Genomic DNA, 16,290 nt, shown 5'->3' on the forward strand with positions numbered 1-16,290 from the left:
AGAAGTGGTGAATGCTCCAACACTGGAAGTTTTTAAGAAGAGACTGGACAGCCATTTGTCTGAAATGGTATAGGGTTTCCTGCCTGAGCAGGGGGTTGGACTAGATGACCTCCAAGGTCCCTTCCAACTTTATTATTATTATTATTACTTGTAAAACTAGAGAATACTATTTCTGAGAGCCCCCCTTTGTTCTTTACTATGTATATAGAATTCAAATGATTTTATTTTTAAATCCCTTTCTTTTGAAATGTGTGTTTAAGAGATTCTGTACTATTAGCAATATTGAGAATTCCCAAGCTATTGGGAGTATTATTTCCTACAAGATGCATTGATGGATATTAGCACAGGTAGTTTAATATTTCACTCAGTATACAGGAAGACAAGCAGGCAGCAGCTCTCACTATCTGTGGAATGGAACATCATCCTTACAGAGGAGGGCTTCAGACACATCACAGTACCTTTGCTGAAGAAACACATTCTGAAATATCACTAAAATCATTGTTAAACTGTAGAAATAAATACAAATTGAGAGCAGATAGCGTATATAGGCAATTCACACCCTTTCCCTTTTAAATAATCCACTTTAGCAATACTAGGTACATTCACAAATGTTAGACCGGGATGTTTAAATCATAGTTTTTAAACTGTATTTGCCTGGTTTATCTGTTAACACTTGAATGTCTGAATTTCTGCATAGCCAATAATGAACTCTGGTTTAGCTTTTTGTTGCAACTAAGCCAGTGCATTTGAGAAAAAGAAATGTATGAGATGTGGCTGCCCACCTGCATGCTTTCATAAGCACCCACTGTTCCCTCGTCTTGCTGCTGTATGTTTTTAAATTAAAAATAAAGATGAGAACACTGGGAAGCCTATAGAACGAATAGCATTCAAGGGCCAAATAAACTAAAACACATCAAAGAACACAACAGAATCCCTTTAAAACTTTTATTTTATAAACTGAGCAAGCATCATCTGGTATTGCTCACATGAAACACCACCATTATAAAAACCCATTACAGGATTGAAGTTCAGTGAACCAGAATAGGGTGTCAATGGGGAAAATGTCTTTTCTCTGCTTTAATCAGTTGTTTGGTTACATAACTCAGGTTATATTGTAGGAGAGCCAGTCTATGCGTTAGTATAAATTCAGTTTTCTTGTAGCAGCTTTTCTAAAACAGTAGATTTTATTTAAAAGCACAGACTTTTATGAGATGCGCTCTCTGTATCTAATTAGGTGAGCCCCAGCTCAAGAGAGCTTACGCCTTTTAATAAAATGTGTCAGTCAGAAAAAGTGCTACCAGACTTTCCAATACGATGATGTTAAATAACTTTTGGCAAAGGGTTCACTTTTTGGTGTTTAAAGAGAATGCCTAAGTCAATATACATATACTAAACCAGATATTACAAGTTACAACCAATCTGTACTTCAAAATCAGTTTCCAGCACTGTCATCTCAGTTTATTCTTCCAACATTATAAGTAATTGGAGAAGGTCTGTGTGAAGAGAGATACAGAAGCAACACATGGCTAATTATCATCCCTTGTATATATACAAAACTACGCACACCAAATCACTATCATTACACTTTGATATTTAACTATGCTATAGCAAGAACTAGTCAAATATGAAATGAAATTTGCACATACAGCTACTGCATGCACAAACGGTGTAATATTCAGAGCCTGGGGCATATTTTCTTTTGAAAATTACATGAAAGGCAAATAAGACATTACTGAAAATCTTCTTTCTGCTTAGAAACTGTATAAGCTTTAGATGCCATCTACTGCATTGACGTTAAATAAAAATGCTTACTTTCAATACAGAAAACTGCAAAAACAGCAAGCAATCTTACAATACATTCTTTTAATAAAATCAAAAAGGTTTACAAGGCAACATTATTCAAATTACTGTATCACAGTCCCCAGAAACATCACACTGTATAAAGGTAGTGATAAGGAGAAATTTCTTCCAATTAATTTCTTTAGGTGGTCTTCTTCTCATCGCCCAGTAAATTTATTGTTGCTTTTTTAACTAAAAAACAGAAAGAAATCCATTATTTTTAACAATACTATAACAAGGTAACTCAAAATTATTATAAATACCAAATTATGTTCAACTTCTATGGGACAACATCAACATTTGCATATAGTAATAAAGAAGTCGGGGTAGAGATAAGGAAAAGAGAGAGTGGAATGGAGTAATCAACCCTCCATGTTTAACTAAAATGGAATTATTCCAACATTTAATACAGAATTTTGTACTGTACTATATTATTAAACAACTTATAAGTACTCAACATGGTGTAATCAGTATAAATTACACAAGATAAATATATTTGCATATTTAATTAGCGTACTTAATTACTTAATTTCTTGGATAGTGGTTTTTTGGGGGGCTGCTACCATTTGGGAAAAGGAATAAATAGGATAAGTATCCTAATCTTCCTCCATGACAATTCCACTTTGTTGTGAAATTTTACTGTCTACATAGTCTATAGCCTATTACTGCAGAGCCAACAGAGCAGTCTTTCCCAACCTAGAGTTTCTGAAATAATTTCTTAGAATGCCCAGCCTATGTGGATGAAATCGTATACATCTGGAGAAATAATACTTTCAAAAGGGCTGGTATGGAGATTTATCTTGGAAAAAATGACCATTGAGTTTTTCAACATACAGCAACAAATTCTGCACTTACATAGTTCAGAAACAGACATACTTCCTCACAGCAAATCTCGCTGTACAATTTCTTTCTAATTAACTTCACTAAAAATGCATAATTATCTAGGAAGCAGACTTGTTTGAAATTGGCCTTGCTGGCCTCAGCTTACCTTCCTTAGTAATGGTGTCTGTTGTCTCTCCAGCTTTTTCTTTTAACTCCTTCATTACATTATCCAACTTAGCCTCATGCTTCAAGAAAACAGGGCGGATAATTCTGTGGTAAAGGAACTCTGCTCCATTTGAGGGACTTCGGGCCATACACCACACCAGAAAGCCACACTGTACAAACAGAAAGAGCAAATAAGAAACAGACTGTGATGCAGTGACCAGCGGTGGTACTTAAATATCAGTAATCCTGATGCTACAGTTTAGGGAGCTTCTTAACCTGAGTTTCTCACTGTGATAAATATATTAGCTTTAGCACTGCCTCTTCATCTCATCTGCAATATGAAGATAATAATATCTTACACAGAGACTATAACAATGTGAATCATTTTGGACAATAAGCAATACAAGTACTGTATGGGTCCCACAAACCTCTGCAAAAGATATTACATGTATTGCAGATAAACTCTACTTCTTTGAGTTAAAAAAAATGGGTATCTAGCCTAAAATTCTAAGATCTCCACCAGTTCATAAATAAAGGAACACTTAGTGTGGTTAATTTTTGCTCTAATCTATAATCCTAGGGAATGAAGTGATTTTCCACAGCTGGTGGAATAGGCTATCTGAGAGTACCCTCTAAAACAATAGGAGAAATTCCTGAAATTTGTCCTTGCGTCTCCTTGTGCATTAGAATATGGGAAGAAAAATTTAGAAAATCAATGTGCCCTGCCTATGACACATCTATTAATAAAAATAATTTTAAAATAAATTTCTGCCTCAAATCAGGTTTCAGTTCTTGTTACTTGATGGACACAGCCATGTGATTTCTTGGCAATAGTATAAAAGTAGTTTGGCACTGGCTTCTTCCAGGTATGTACATAACATAATTAGGAGAATAAAATCTTCTAAACATAAGGTAGCAAAATAAGATTCATGCATGTTTCCCCAACTAGACAATTGCAAATATGTTTTCCAAAACCGATAGAGAGAAATAATGCAAAATTTCATGCCTTTTCCAATACTGGGGCATCGCTTTCATTTAAGAGAAAAGGGCCTGTAAAGCAGTGGCCCCAATTTTTCTGGTACCAGGGGCCGGTTTTGGAAGAAAAATTGTCTTCCAAGGCATGAGGGGGGGATGGTTTTATGCACAATCTAGATCCCATGCATGTGCAGATGAAACTTTGCTCGCTTGCCCAACATTTGTGTGGCCCAGTGCCTAACAGGCAATGGACCAGTACCGGTTCGTAGCCTGGGTTTTGAGGACCCCTGCTGAAAAGCATTTCTAACCATTGCAAAATGTTGCATCCCCTTCTGCAGTCATGTGATCATGGTCTGGACACTTACAGGACTGCTTGTAATTTTAAAATTGTTCCAATATTGTTTGATATAAATGCAACTACAAAGCAGATTAATAGTAACTTTTGAAAAAGTCATGTTTAAAAGCAAATGGAAGTTTGCATGAATTTATGATACCTAAATTTATTCTTTTATGTATGAAGAAATGCTGTTATCCCATTGTTGCTTGGATATTATTATCACTATTCCAGCCAATAGGTTTTGATTTAAGAAACATCTTCCTTTAAGAACCAAGTCTTGGTATGTTTGGAAACTAAATCACAGTTGGAGCTGAAGTTCATTGTATAAATTAGAGCTACTTTATAAACTAAGATTAAGATACATTTAACTATAGTCATTGCACCATCCAAGCTTATATTTCACATTGTGATACTTGTTTCTTGAGAGAGGTATATGTATATGGAGAGCAGAAGACTACAAACCTTCATCATATAGTAGAATGGGAACCAGGACAGAAAGATGTCAGCGAAAAATTCTGCTATGCTGAAGATTCCATACACGACCCAGTAGGTCAACCACTGTGTATCATCATCTTTGTTAGGGCTTTCAATGGCTTTGATGCTGAAAGAACAATAATCAGGAAATAAGCCACATCAAATATATGGAACATAAACCTGGCCAGTTTTCTACTTCAAATAACCTATTCTACAGCTGGGCACTTTATATTCATCTAACAACTATGTGACTCAAAAATGGTAAAAAAAATGGGACCGGTTATATAACAATTCACTTAACAACTGCATTGCTTAGCAGCTGAAATCCTGGTCACAATTGTCATAAGTCGAGAATATAGTATATATTTATATATGATTATTTATGATAAAAGATTGATAGAATTAATGAAAACCATCAGATAATGAGTCTGGAGGGGGAAATGGAAGAAACAGAAATAAGTAAAAGAAATTGGATCAAAGTAGACTGACTGTAGGAAGATAAACATTGCCGCGCCCATGCATGTTTGCTTCCAACCTTCCTTCGTTTCAATTTTATCCCCATCACATAGACTCCTAGGGTTGGAACGGACATGAGCCTAATACAAAAACCTTATCTTCAGGAATTATTTTCTTACTTAATTCATTTGCCATGGAACCTCTTGGCCCTGTATAACTGTGAAACATCTCTGAATTGGAAAGGTTTTAAGGTATACAACAGCAGGGCACAAAAAAGTCTGTCGTTGGCTGTTTAATGTATGCGTGGAAAAATGTGTAAGGCACGCTGTGTTAATAAGAGAGACCAGTGCAAAAGAAGTGCATTAAATCGGAGGCTGGGGACTTCTGGGAGTTGAAGTCCACAAATCTTAAAGTTGTCAAGGTTGGAGACCCCTGCATTAAATGGTGTAGCCATCTAGAGAGAATGAATGAGAACCGAATATCAAAACAAATATATTATAAAGGACAAGGGAATGGTTTGAGAGGAAAGAAGACCGAGAAAGGAAGCGATTAGATAATTAATAAGAAAAGGAGGATTGAAGTTTCTGCACAAATTGGAATATGGATGTAGCTGAAACAATAATGAATGATGTGCAAGGTTAGAAAAGTATAGAAAAATAAAATATTGATATAAATTAGATTTAGCTATACTTCATTTACTTTTTCTTGTCTCATGCCTTTAATTTCTTTGTCTATTGCTTCATACTTTGTTTCTGTGTTTTACATAATCATAGTATGATAGTTATGCATGCCAATATGTATAATATACAATATGTATATTATTATTGGTTATTCTGCCTGACAAAGGTGTATTTGAATTCAGAGAATAAATTAAAAGTAATACATGATGGGCAAACTGTGAAGTTGACTTGCAATGTGTGCTTCAACTACAGTACAAAAACATGTGGTTTCAATAATGCAAAGAAGGTGAAAAACAAGATTAACTGGTTTTGGTGCCAGAGAGAGAGAGATAAAGTAATAACAGTAAGAGAACAGTAACACTAAAGCAGCAGAAACAGAAGCATAATTATTAGTACAATTCAGTATGTTGGCACACCCTCAGTCAATCTATTTTGATTAAAGCAGTCATTTAACCACAAGCTCTTGAAGAAGCCAGAAAAAAGCCAGAGTTAACATTATAAATTTAAAAAAGTATCTGTAGGATATATTTTTGGACTAGTTCTTGGTCTGTTTGCCCACATTTTTGGTCAGATATTTAGGAAAGGAACAAAATCAAATCAGGATTATGCCAGGAAACCATGCCACTCCTTATATACAATATGCTAAATACCGTAATCAGTAAGACAACAAGAAATCATTGTTTCAAATTATGATTTACAGATAGACCACTCATTTAGTGACTGTTCGAAGTTAAAGTGAAAATTATGAAAATTATGATTTATGACCATTTTTTCACACTTATGACTGTCACAGTATTCTCATGGTCATGTGAGCAAAATTTGGACACTTGGCAACCGGCTTATATTTATGACAGTTGCAGGGTCACGTGATCACCCTTTGCGACTTTCTGACAAGCAAAATCAATGGGGAAGCCGGATTCACTTAACAACCCCGTGTTACTAACTTAGCAACTGCAGAGATTCATTTAACAACAGTGGCAAGAAAGATCATAAAATGAGGCAAATCTCACTTAACAACTTTCCCACTTAGCAAAAGAAATTTTGGGCTCAATTATGGTCGCAAGTTGAGGACTACCTGTATTATCTTAAAGTAAACAATAATTTATTTGGTCATCTTATTCTAATATTACTCTCAGTCAAAAACAAGCCAACCACATTATGGCATAGTGCAGGGGTAGTCAACCTTGGCTCTTTTATGACTCGTGGACTTCAACTCCCAGAATTCCTGAGCCAGCTGTGCTGGCTCAGGAATTCTGGGAGTTGAAGTCCACGAGTCATAAAAGAGCCAAGGTTGACTACCCCTGGCATAGTGTAATTGCGCGAATTGAGTGATTCTGTCAAGAGCAAACAACTGCAAACAGTCTAACAATAAGCATATATTGCATGAGACAGAAAAGGGTGGATTTTTCTACTGAAAACGAGTATCTATTGAAGGCAGATGAATATATTGAATGAGGCATTCAGCTATATTTCCAAAATTGGTAGCAGACTTTTTTTTTTTCTTACCACAGCTATAGCTGTGGCATAGTTACAGGCATACTATTCAAAACAGACAAATGAATAGATGCCTGGGGAGGATTTTCTAAATTCAACCTGAACGTCTCACTGAAGTTGGTGAAAATCCAGGGAGCCTTCAGGACTGGATTTAGCATCATCCCCCCCCCCCCCAAAGTAAATAGAGAACATCCACAACTCTCCATTGACATATTGTACTGATGACTTGATATTCAAAATCAACTAGCTATCTTTTGAGCCCAATATTTGTTTAATTAACTGACATTACATACATATTCTGATCTCAAGAATAATATCAAGGTATAAGAATTATGACTGGGGTTGCCAGTCACGATATAAGGCAATGCATTATGCATAGTTAATTTTAAACAAGTAGACAGATTGATGGAAAAGTTACAGGAAAGCTATGCAAGCAGCTATTTATCTCAACCAATTATTCATCCTGCTGCCTTGACGTTTTCCTCCTGAGTCATTAAGATCAGAATCAACCATTTTTTATTGACTGATAAATCACTCCATAATTATCTCCATCTAGAGTTGCTGTGAATACTCAATCATAAATGCATAGGTTTGGGTCCACGTGAATGTCCATACATCCCAAACACAGATACACCCATGCATAGACACAACTTCTGCTGGGATAGTTCTCTACCTAGAAGTTTTAGGAGGCAATTATAAATCCTCCAGTGTCTGAATACATCTGAATTGGTCAAAAAGAAATTAAATCTCTCTTTCAATCGTTCGTTTTTCTAACGTATGGAATTGTGGAAGAGCTTGCTGCTTTCCCTCCCATTTGAGTCTTCCTCCCAGCACAGTCAGTACAGCAGAATTGCTAATAAGGCAGCAACCTTGGTGCAGATGGGGAGAGGTATAGATTTGCAATCCCCAGGAAACAAAGAAGTGCAGCAGTAAAAAGAAAGAAGGCATTAGCCATAGAGCAGGGGTAGGCAACCTTGGCTCTTTTATGACTCGCGGACTTCAACTCCCAGAATTCCTGAGCCAGCATAGCTGGCTCAGGATTTCTGGGAGTTGAAGTCCGCGAGTCATAAAAGAGCCAACGTTGCCTACCCCTGCCATAGAGGAATTGAGTATAGAGCAGCGGTTCTCAACCTGTGGGTCGCGACCCTTTTGGGGGTCGAATGACCCTTTCACAGGGGTCACCTAAGACCATCGGAAAATACATATTTCCGATGGTCTTAGGAACGAGACACTATAGAGGAAACCTTGTAATAGTAATAGCAACAGAAATATATTGGATGGGATAGATAGAGGGAATAGGAAGCAGTCACATACCTTTGTAAGTTTTATACATCCCTTTTAGAGAATACCTTTCTTTTGCCAAATAAAAAGTCTCCTGAACTCTTACAGGCAGATATAACGGAACCACCTGATCCAAGTATTAATTCTTTTGAGTCTGGGTTGATCTGATTGGGTATAATTTAAAAAATTCGTAATAAAAATCAGATTTAGCTAAATTTTATTGGAGTTGAGCACAGAAAACCAGTACTTATTTATTTGTATGTGTGTATTTCTCATGTATATATGCAGCCAGGCTCAATCGATTGTGCTTTACAGCCATAAAGATAAAATAATATGGGTAACACACGGTAAAACAATATAAACTATGGCCACCATTTCTACTGCAAAGTAGCATGCCCCAACCTAAGGCAAAATTGGCTTTTACAACCGTCCATTCTACCTGCCTTTCAAAATGCATTAAAAATGATTAGATCTCTAAGAGGCTGTTCCCATACAACAAGGGCCACCACCAGAACATATTTCTCCAGGCCTTGCAACATTCCCATCTAGGATGAGTGGGCTGGACTGGTCATTTGTACCTATATAGAAGATAGGTCTACAAGAATTTAAAGATCAAAAGTAACAGTTCAAATTGCACTTGAATGTCTATCAACAACCAATGCTGCACCAATATAGGTACTGTTCTATTATAATAGCTTTCTCTCCTGTCAGTACACAGGCTATTTAATTTTACGTCAGTTGCAACTTCAAAGGAATCACCAAAGAGAGCACTGAAGTAGAAAATACAGGTGAGGATAAGGGCATGAGTTACTGTCACCAAGTCTTCTCACTTCAAGTTGGGCCACAATGGCACACCAACTAAAGCTGCTGCTTCTATCTTCCCATCAATTACTCTGGATTCAGGAGGATACCAAAGGCATGGACTTGTTTCTTTAAGGGTAGTGTCATTCCTTCCAGAGTAATCACCAGAGCAGAGAGAAAACCAATGGCTTCTGGATAAACAGCAACTTCATCTTTTTAGGATCAACTTCAGGTTATTTCATCCCACTTAGACCCACATACTGGTAACTCTGAGAACTGAATCTGACAGATTGTCCCTGAATATTATCAACACACTAGTGATATATGACCCCAAACATATGGATGACCTCTCCCAGAAGTCTGATACCGTTTTTTGTTTTTGTTTTGCTTTCGGATGGCATATGGAATAGAAATGTGATTTTTTTCAACTAATTAGGTATATTACTTACTACTTAAGTAATTACTAGCTAAGAATAACGTAGATTGTTGTGCTAATGATTATTAGCAGAAGGGAGAAAGTGATAGTAGAAGTGGGAAGATAGGGGACTGTACATAGGAGAGTGTGGATCAGACCATAGCTGTTTTTTGTTAGAGAGGAAGATAATGAAGGAATATTTAGCTTGAAAAAGGGAAGGAGTGGAGAGAAAAGCTAACACAGAGAGACATTATACATACACACTCAATATCTTTTTTATCAGAGAACCTGGAAAGAAAGCAACAAAGGTCAGAGTTGTGTTAATAAAAAAGGTTTTGCTTCTCTAAAAAGAAAACCTAAGTTAAAATACGATCACCTATTTAAGTTTGTCAATTTCTACTCTCCTATCTCCTTTGCATCTGTTTTAACTCACTGAACAGATATTTTCCTATTGTGTGAGTGAGCCATGGTAGGCAAGGTAATTGGTACAGGTAGTCTTTGGTTAGATCACTTATTCAAAAACGATTCAACCTTATGATGGTGCTGAACGAGGAGAGTTACAGATGGTCCTCAAAGTGGTGGCTGTTGCAGTGTCCTACAGTAAAGTGATCGTGATTTGGGTGCTTGGTAATCAGCTCCCAATTACAATGATCACAGTGTCCAGTGGTCATGGGATAGCCATTGGTGACCTTTACTGTTGGCTTCTAACAAGCAAAGTCAGTGGAGAAGCCAGCAAAAGGTTTCAAATGACAATCACATGATGTCACACTTAACAACTGCAACTGAAACAGTTGGAGTTGCTATTGTAAGCTCATGTGGTCACATGATGTCATGCTTTATGACCACATTGACAGAGTTTCCGGTCCCAATTAACATAGTTAACCAAGAACTGTTATTATTTTTCTTTGACTTTATTACTGTATTTTTTCAGAAGTCAGTAACCAATGCAGATGACTTCCACCAATTAAGGCATGGCAGGCATAATGGGATAAGTCTGCCTTTAGAAGTCTGCCCATGTTGTGGATTATGAATTGATTGTCCCTACTCTGGCTCCCCTACTGAGCATCTTTCAAGTTTAAAAATAATGCAAAATAAAGAAATATATGGGAGCATACCAGGAAGAAACCACCTCCAAAATGAGGAAGACTGCATCTATTTGTACAACTACCTAGGTGCTGTAGAATGAGCAAACACACTATGGACAGCCACTCTTTTACTTCATCAGAAGGGGAAGTGTCTGAAATTGACAAATACAGAGGAAGTGGTAACCCTCTCTGCTTTTCCAAATGAAATACTCAGTTCTGCTCTTAACTCCTCAAAATATGTGTGTGGGGGGGAGGGGGACACAGCCTGCACCTTTCAACAGTTCTGACAAACTTTAATAGTCACCTGAGTTTCCCTGCAAGACAATGAGTGGTAAAGTGTAATACAGTAGATTTTATACACCTTGAGGCCATCCTTGGTTAATATAGGAATAATATGGGAAATGCATGTTTCATGTTAGTACTAGAATAACAATTTAACTGTGCTTTCTCATGGGTTGGATACAAGACAACAGTAATCTCACGCAAATAAACAGGAAGTTGCTACTATGAAGGCACGACATACGGTGGTCAACAGGGATGGGAGAAGATGTAAATTGGAGCTTTTTGGCTTTTCTCTTCTTTTTTCCCTTTATGTTTTGAAAAATTCAGTCAGTAATATAATTGTTTCTTTACAGGAAGATATCATCCACATTTCAAGTACTTTCAAGTATTTCCTTCTTTCAAAAAATGAATAAAACAAGTTCTACGCATGAAATCACAAGAGTAGAAAATAATACCGGAGGGAGAAAAATAGTGTGAAGAACTCCTATAGCTAATCTTTTTGAAAATGTTTTACTTTAAATTTTCTATCGAGAACAGGAGCAGTTTTTGTCCTCAAGAATTTGCCCAATATGGTCAGCCTTGAATGTAAGGCAATTCAGTATTTCAGACTAAGTCTTTTCCAGTCCAATTAAAGATGTTAGTAATTAAATCTGAGACAGCAACATTGTTGTTTACTCAATCTCTTCCCCTTGCCTAATTTAATGATGATAATGCCTACCTTAATTTTTGAGATGCTGGGCCAAAAAAATCCAGATAAATGCTGCCTAGTCCTAAAGTATGCTATCATCCTCCTTTTAACAGATTTATGGTGCCTACAAAATATTCTATTAGAGCTGTGCCCTGTTTCAGATTTAATTTCTCACAGTTGCTTCAGAGCAAATTGAAATGCTAATGTAACACCTGTCTGTAATGTTTTAAAGCAGCATCTTTTCTCAGGATTACACAGCTACTCTCTAAACAGCCTTCATGTCTATATAATTACGTAAGGAATCTGAATTATATGTTGGGACTTTGGAGAAAAACTCTGTTGATCCATGTAAAAAAAATAGCAACAGTTTCTCTGCCTTTTGGCTAAGATCAAGTGTAGTGTAGCAACAGCAAAAACTGATCCAGAGAAGTTTGCATTCAAGATGCATTCATAGTCAGATTAAAACTGTATGAACAGTCCACATGCTGTATCATATTTTGCCTATGTTAATATGTATAACATTTTGCATATGAAAAACCCAATGGTGTTTTTTTTCCATTCTACCCAAACATTCTTTGCATGTCATGCATGCAGGACTTCTTCACCATTTGTCCTCACTGCTATGATACTTGAGATTACTGTTCCAGGTTTCTTCATCTGGAAAAGCAATTTCAATAGAGACTTGTCTTCCCAAGCTGCATTATATCTTTGTTGGGAGAATCAACATTTAATAGGTCATAAAGAACCAAATGCATTCTATTGGAGATTGACTCCTTCTACTTGTATGTAATTTTTACTTACTCATTTCTGCTACTTTCCTGTATCAATGAGTTAAATGTTAATGGTTTTACCATCTTTTCCCGGAAATTTGCATCCAACCACAAAATACAGAAGTTATTAAACTCTGAAAGGAATGTAATATATCTGACTGGGGGAGGCACTACGGTAAGTACAAATTTTTGAAACTGTTTTGAAGCTGCTTTGAAATGTTGCTGTGAGTTCATGAATACATTCAAACCAGTGTTTTATCCAAGTATTTCAAAACAGGTCTACCAAACAAAGAAATTAAGCTGGAAACTGGGAGGAAGAAAGGAGAGAAAATTGATTACCATAGGTGTAAACTGGCAACATTGAGAAATATTGCATTAGAAGTGTGGATTAGCTAATCATTATATAATGAATAAATCATACAGGTCATTAAATGGTAAACACGTGCATGAGAAAGCTTGAATTCAATAAAGACACAGATCTGATCCACGTGACAAAGTAAGCGATATTGTGGTTAGGTGAAACTGATTGTCCATGCTGAAATCATGGAGCAAAATTACTTAAGCCATATCTGTACTCATGATCTCCACTTATCTAGCCCAGCCAATGTTGTTTTAACACTAAAGCAGCTGTTGTTCTCCCAGAAAACAGTATGTGTTGCAGGAATAATCAATGTTTTTCTGTCAGTTCTGGGCTTTCATTCTTTGCAGTTTTGTTTTTAAAGGAGCTAGGGAGAAATGTACACATTCAGGTCTTCTGTGACCCATTATTATAATCACAATGGAGGTTAGCAAAACACAGTGCAGAGATGACATAATACTATATAGCTATGGCCTTCAAACACATATGGCAAGAGTCATATGAAATATTCCATTAAGATCATTTCTCCATTGAAGGGTGACTTTCAAAGGTGATGTGGGAGACTTAAGAGGGTATTTCCAGATATTTTTGCTGACAGCAGCAGGAGTGGACATTTAAATTGACTGCAGTACTGGGATGGGGGGGTGTAGAAGAATTTAATCCTTTATTTGTGCTTTTTAATCAATTTAAATATAGCATCTATTATCCTTATAGCAGAAGAACATATACATGGGCTCATACTCTATCTGGCTTTTCTTTTACCATCACAAAATGCAGCTTCAGAGTGAGTATCATCAAATAAATAATGCATGGTTAATGTTTATCCCTTGCCCCAACACCCTCCTAGTCCTGATTCCAATGTTAGATATTTTTATATACAGTGCCAGTTACAAATCTCCTATGTAATGGCTCTTCTGGGCTGAAAACCTGGATCATCAATAGATGGCAACAACTACGGGACAGAAAACCCTGAACTCTGCTACTTAGAAGGTAATCATTTTTAAAACAGGCAGTACATATTACATATCATTCAAATATCTCACTATTTCTAATTGTTACTGAAGTGCTGCATTGGTTTAGAATCTTAAGAAAAATACAATGGATCTAAATAAGTGACCCAAAACTAGAAATGGCAATGAAATATTAGTTTTAGCTATTGGGTGGGATTCCTATATGCAAATGCATGCTGGACAATATACAAAGCTGAATATTTTCAACCATCTTAGAAACAGCACAAAACAGTTGAAAAACTCTGCCTCTAATGTCTGATCTGCAATAACAGTTTCAAACACAAAGGTTTTATACCATACTGTGTAAACAGTAAATAATAAACTTCCCCACATGAAACCACCCTGAGGTTTCCTTTACTATAAGAGTCCTTATACTTAAGTAAGAGAAACACAATCTGAAATTGTTTTTCTCCACTAACTAGGGCACCATAAAGTCACATGGTAAGCAACCTCACTGCAAACAGTGTACATTTTCCAATCCTCCCAGAAAAATTATAGCATGACGGATTGTAGCTCTAATTCAAATCAGTTGCTGAAAACATTCAGCAGCAACCTTCAGTCATGTTCCTTCTGAATACATGTAGATTCCATAGGAAGAGATGGAATACAAAGATAGAGACGCTATCACAATACCTTGGTTCTCATCTTTAGTCTACGGCTGGTTCTATCTTTGCAGCAACATGCAAAGGACTACAATCAAGCCCGCAATTGGCATCTGCATCCAATCTTCCCATTCCCAATCTCTACAGTGCCAGAGGCCAATTTCACAAGCAATCTGGCAAATGCAGTCACTATCTGGGAATAAAAGCCCAGTCCCCACAGTGTAATGGTTTGCAAACCATTGGCAACCAAATGAACAAGAAATGTTATCTTTCACCTATAACCAACTCCCAGCATACAGTAGGAGAAGGGTTAGCCGCCAGAATACTTACGAGATATATGCAGGATAAGCAAACCCAATCAGGTTGCACAGCAATGATGCTCCATAGCCAATAACCAGGTAAATAGCCAGCACAGCAATAATGGCTAAAAGAAAACACAGAAATTCAGTCCATCAGTCAGGACGGAGACTTACTAGGATGGGTGGGAAACATAATAGTGGTCCTGTTACACAGAGAAACATGCTTTTTTAAGGGAAGAAGCAAAGAGGAAATGGGAAAGTATTTCCATAGGGCCAAACTTTCAGCTCACTCATTCTTACCAAAACTCACTCTTACCAAAAGTTACACTCAGGATGAAGTCAGCTTGCCATTTACCTACAGGTTTCAAATACAAGACATAAGGGTAGGAAGGGGTGGGGACAAAACAGAAATGTAAACTAAAGGGATGCATGCCAGATGAGAGAGGAAATCAAGACTTCAGTTCATCCCAGACAGGTCAGTGAGTTAATAACTATCCAGGCGTGTAACTCTTCTTCCTCCCCTTTAATTATTTACAGATATGATTTCCTTAAAATTACTGAGGTGAGCTCCATTTCCTGAGGAGCTGATACCATTTACACTTCCAAGCTCTTTTTTCCCCACAAGGCTTAGGAGTTGCCGTGAATAAGCTATAAGGAAAAAAAAATCTCGTCTGCTATATAACCGGAGCCCTTCCACCCAGGTTACTGTTTCATCATTCAATATCCCAGGGGCTTCGGCCAGCATTTCTCCCAAATATCCTCACAAGATGCTCGGCAAGATTATAAATATGCAAGGAAGAGATGGGTGCCAAGGAGGTGCAGAAGCTGCAAGTACAGATAGTCCCCGACCTTACAACAGTTTGCTTAGTGACCGTTCAAAGTTACAATGGATTTGGGAAAAAAGTGACTTATGACCATTTTTTCACACTTATGACCATTGCAGCATCCCCAGGGTCACGTGATTTACATTCGGACGCTTGGCAAGCGATTCACATTTAATGATGGTCCCGGTGTTCCATGATCACCTTTGGAAACCTTCTGACAAGCAAAGTCAACGGGGAAACCAGATTCACTTCACAACCGTTGTCACCGATTTAACAACTGCGGTGATTCACTTAACAGATGTGGCAAGAAAAAGCATAAAACGGGGCAAAACACACTGAACCAATTTCTCACTCAGCAACATAGATTTCGGGCTCGATTGCGGTTGCAACCATCTCGGTGTGGGCGAGGTGGAGGAGTCACGTTCTCACTATCCCCTAAGGGTGCAGTGGAAGAACAAAACAAGAGGGGAGGGGAGGCTGCGGTACCAAGCCGAGGCTGGCTCAGTGTTTCTCAACCTTGACCATTTTAAGGCATGTGGACTTCAACTCCCAGAATTCCACAGCCAGCATTGCTGGCTGTGGAATTCTGGGAGTTGAAGTCCACATGCCTTAAAATGGTCAAGGTTGAGAAAC

General features: G+C 37.3%; 1 protein-coding gene across 1 annotated transcript in view; it reads right to left on the reverse strand.

Annotated features, from left to right (window-relative positions):
• Positions 1–1,422: 1,422 nt before the first annotated feature.
• Positions 1,423–16,290, reverse strand: part of REEP5 (receptor accessory protein 5) — a 15,708-nt gene continuing 840 nt past the window's right edge. Inside the window, exons 2-5 of the mRNA XM_015822391.1 lie at positions 14,865–14,958; positions 4,601–4,739; positions 2,828–2,996; positions 1,423–2,031 (exon numbers count right to left, since the gene is read on the reverse strand). Coding sequence (XP_015677877.1) covers positions 1,982–2,031; positions 2,828–2,996; positions 4,601–4,739; positions 14,865–14,958 — 452 coding nt within the window. The 3' untranslated portion in view covers positions 1,423–1,981. The remainder of the gene's footprint in view (positions 2,032–2,827; positions 2,997–4,600; positions 4,740–14,864; positions 14,959–16,290) is intronic.

Source organism: Protobothrops mucrosquamatus, unplaced genomic scaffold (assembly GCF_001527695.2).
Source record: "Protobothrops mucrosquamatus isolate PMUCROS unplaced genomic scaffold, P.Mucros_1.0 scaffold1545, whole genome shotgun sequence".
NCBI classification, from domain to species: domain Eukaryota; kingdom Metazoa; phylum Chordata; class Lepidosauria; order Squamata; family Viperidae; genus Protobothrops; species Protobothrops mucrosquamatus.